General features: G+C 40.9%; 1 protein-coding gene across 1 annotated transcript; it reads right to left on the reverse strand.

The window, feature by feature from the left end:
- Positions 1-121: 121 nt before the first annotated feature.
- On the reverse strand, positions 122-3515 carry ETH_00023750 (porin, putative; the record flags this gene model as incomplete). Its single annotated transcript, XM_013377253.1, has 7 exons — positions 122-452; positions 674-785; positions 906-972; positions 1289-1411; positions 1735-1872; positions 2867-2937; positions 3479-3515. 7 exons carry the CDS (start codon positions 3513-3515, stop codon positions 122-124), a joined length of 879 nt encoding a protein of 292 aa, XP_013232707.1.
- Positions 3516-3732: the final 217 nt, after the last annotated feature.

Consider the following 3732-nt stretch of genomic DNA (forward strand, 5'->3'; position numbering starts at 1 on the left):
AGCGCGGGGCCGGCGGGGCAAGCGGCGCACAGCGCATGCAGAAGGCCAAAGCGCAGAGAGCCCCCGCCCCCGCCCCCGCCGCCGCTGCTGCCGCTGCTGCTGCTGCTGCTGCTGCTGCTGGTTAAGAAACGACGTCGATCTTGATTCCGTACTTGCAGTTGTCTGCGTTTTGGGCCTTGGTGACGTCGAGCTGCGTGCCAATGGTGGCCTGCAAGTTGCTGCAGAGTCTGTGGCTGAGGGCCACCGCGAGAAGTCCGTTTTGGGAGATCTTGGACTTCACAATTGTGTCTTTTTCTTCGCTCAAGTGCCACAAACCTCCGAAACTAATGTTGCTTTTGTTCTCCGCAATGTTGTACTCCACTTCTGCTGCCAGCTCCGCCCCGCGGCCCTCCACGGACCTTCCGTTCAAGCTCCCTATCACCTTCCCGAACATCAGGCTGCCCGCGGGGGCCCTGCAGCAGCAGCAGCAGCAGCAGCAGCAGCAGCAGCAGCAGCAGGGGGTGCGGCGTTCAGGCGCGGTGCGCGGGGCTCTGCAGCTGCGGCAGCAGCTGCGCGCGGTCCGGTGCGGCGGGTCTGCAGATTTTGGTTTTGAATTTTGGTTTTTGAATTAAAATGGAACTAAATAAATATTGTTTTGGTTTTAAATTCAAACTTGCACACAAATCCAGCTTACGTCTTCACAGCAGCCATCCAGCTGCCCCCCTTCATCCCGGGCGTCGGCGCCGAGTAAGACGCCGCCAACGCGTACTTCATCCCGGAGGCGTCGAGTTTGCCGGAAACTTCGCCTGAAAGGGAGTTTAAAAGCGCAAAATGATAAAATAAATGCAAATTCATCAAATAAAAACAAAAAAAACGAAAAAAAAGACTATTTCCTCCGAGTTTCCGACGCTTTCCACCCCGCTCACCGCCGAAACGGAAACGGTCGTAGGTGAAGGTTCCCGAGGAACTGAAGGTCCGCAGCAACGGGTTCACCTGGGGAAACAAAAGCAAAAATAAATTGAAAGGAAAAAAGCGATTTAAAATTAAAAAGAGCTTTTAAATTTATTCAAATTATAAAAAGAAGCAAAGAAACGCATCGCAGCACAACTGCAGCAAACCGCGCATTCAGAAATTCAACTTTCAGGTTTTGACGCAGCAGCTCCTCTCGGATTGAAAGAAATGGGAAAAAAGAATTCTTTTCGAAATCCGAAAAGAATCTCCTTTCGCATTTCGTTGAATCCCCCATTTATTCACTTCCCCATTCCTGAAAGCTGCTCCGTTCTGCTGCTGCTGCTGCTGCTTTGCTCACATTCAGGATGCTGTGGAAGCGCGGAGTGACGTATTCTGTGGAGAAGTCGAAAAGATCTGAAGTATTCTTTTCTCCCTTTCTTTCATATTTGGTGGAAATGATCAAATTGGGCAGCTGGGGAATCTGCGGCAGCCGAGACGCAGAAAGTGGAAAAAGTTGAACTGGTGGCGATCCGGCAGCAAACGCGCGAGTTCGAGAGGAATCCGACAAAAATTGAATTCAAAATTATGAATTATATTCACAATTTAAAAATTAAAAGAAATAAACAAAAGATTCTGATGAATTCCGGAAATTCAACACGAACTCACCGCCCGCAACAGCTGCGCACCCCCCACCCCAAACCCCAAACCCCAAACCCTAAACCCTAAACCTTAAACCCTAAACCCTAGACCCTTAGATTATATTATTAATTACAAGCAATTAATTCAATTAATTCAATTAGTTACCTTGTAAGACAAATCCACATAAGATCTTCCTGCAGAAAAGACTTTCACTTCCGCCTTCGCCTCTCCAGCGGAATACACCAAAGAAGAAGAAGCGTCAAAACCCCCGTGGCTGCCCACGCCCGCAACGTTCGTTATTTGCTGCAGCAAACCCTAAACCCTAAACCCTAAACCCTAGAACCCAAGCCCTGGGCTCCAAAACCCTGAACCTTGAAGCTTAAATCCTGAATCCTGAACTCTGAATCCTAAATCTCAAACATTTAATGTCTAATTTAATTAGTTTGCAAACTAATCATTAAATAATTAATTAAATAATTAAATAAACATAAATAATGACTGAATAACTAGGTAGGGTTCGAGACGTCGAGACAGAAAACTTAATCGTAAAAGACAAAAACTACATAATTAATAATAAATAAATTTGAATGAACAAATATAATAAATAATAAATAATAAATAATAAAACAATTAACAACTAATGAAATAATAAATGATAAATAAACAATAAATAATAGTAAAAAATAAAACAAACCGAATGGCAAATGGGGGCAAAAATAGTGAAGTTCATAAAAATTGAATGGCAAAAAATAAAAACAAATTCAAAAATCAAAATAAAGATAATGGATTCAAATAAAAGATAAACCAAGTAAATCAAAATAAATAAAGAAATAAAACGGACTTAAAGTTTAAAACAAAAGCAAAATTCAAAAACAAGAATTGATTTAAAACTAAATAAAATCAAAAACAGATAAAATGCCATTTTAATTTCATTTCTCAAAAATTAAAAAAAGACAAAAAATAAAGATTAACTCAGAAACCAAAAGAGATAAAAGATATTCTTTTAATTGTTAATTCACTTTTACTTATTTATTATCTATTTATATATTTATCTTTAAATTTATTTATTTATTTACTTATTTACTTATTTATTGGTTCCCCTGGTAGTTGGCCAATCTGTTTTAATGTTAAATTTAATTCTTACTTTTTATTTATTCAGCTTTTGATTTACTTCTTTTAAAGCATGTATTCATAATTCCAAATTAGTTAATTAATTAATTAAATAATTAATTAATTAATCACCTTATTTATAATTAATTAATTAAATAATTTATTTATTCATTTATTTATTTCTTACGGGATTTTTGGACTTGTATTTGTACTCCAACTCCCAGGGCTTCTCGTGGGGAAATCCTTTTCCCAGGAGATCTGAAAATAAAGAAATAAAACAAATAAAATAAATAAATATAAATATTAAAAAATGAACAAATAAACAAATAAAAATACAGATATATAAACAGGCAAATAAATATAAATAATTGTTCAGAAAATGCGCAAAAAGGCAGTTTGTAGAAGCAGCAGAAGCGTGAGTGTTTGCGAGTAAACTGCTGCTGTTGCTGCTGCTGCTGCTGCTGCTGCTGCTGCTGCTACAGCAACAGCAGAGAGCCATCGAGATATGGAGGAGAGCAGTGGGCGCTGCTCCTGCAGCGCTTTTCCCCTTTTTGTCGAGGGTTTAGGGTTTAGGGTTTAGGTTGAAATGTTTGAACAAAAGAAGTGGAACTTCTGTCAACTCTGCTGCACGCGCAGCCAAAGGCAGCATGCAGCAGCAGCAGCAGCAGCTGCAGCAAACTGCGGCTGCTGCTGTTCAGCGGGCGCAAGCTGAGAAAGAAGCCCCGAAACACCAAACCCTAAACCTTAAACCCTAAACCCTAAGCCGTGAATCCTGAGGGAAGAGAGCAGATAGGCGCACCGGAGGCGGGCTTGCCAATATCTTTGAACAAGACCATTTTTGCTCGTTTTGTCCTTTTTCTAACCCTAATTTCCACGAGAAATGAATAATTTTATTCTTTTTAATCCCCAAAACTCAAAAAAAAGAAAACAAAGAAGTCCAAGACAAGGAAATCCGGCGCCTGTGGCGGCTCGCAGGGGGGGGCTGGGCTTGCTGCATGGCAGCTGCACATACACCTGAACTCCAGCAGCAACAAACTGCCATTTTAATCTTAT

This window comes from Eimeria tenella, genomic scaffold, assembly GCF_000499545.2.
Source record: "Eimeria tenella Houghton genomic scaffold, Eth_scaff49, whole genome shotgun sequence".
Lineage (NCBI taxonomy): Eukaryota > Apicomplexa > Conoidasida > Eucoccidiorida > Eimeriidae > Eimeria > Eimeria tenella.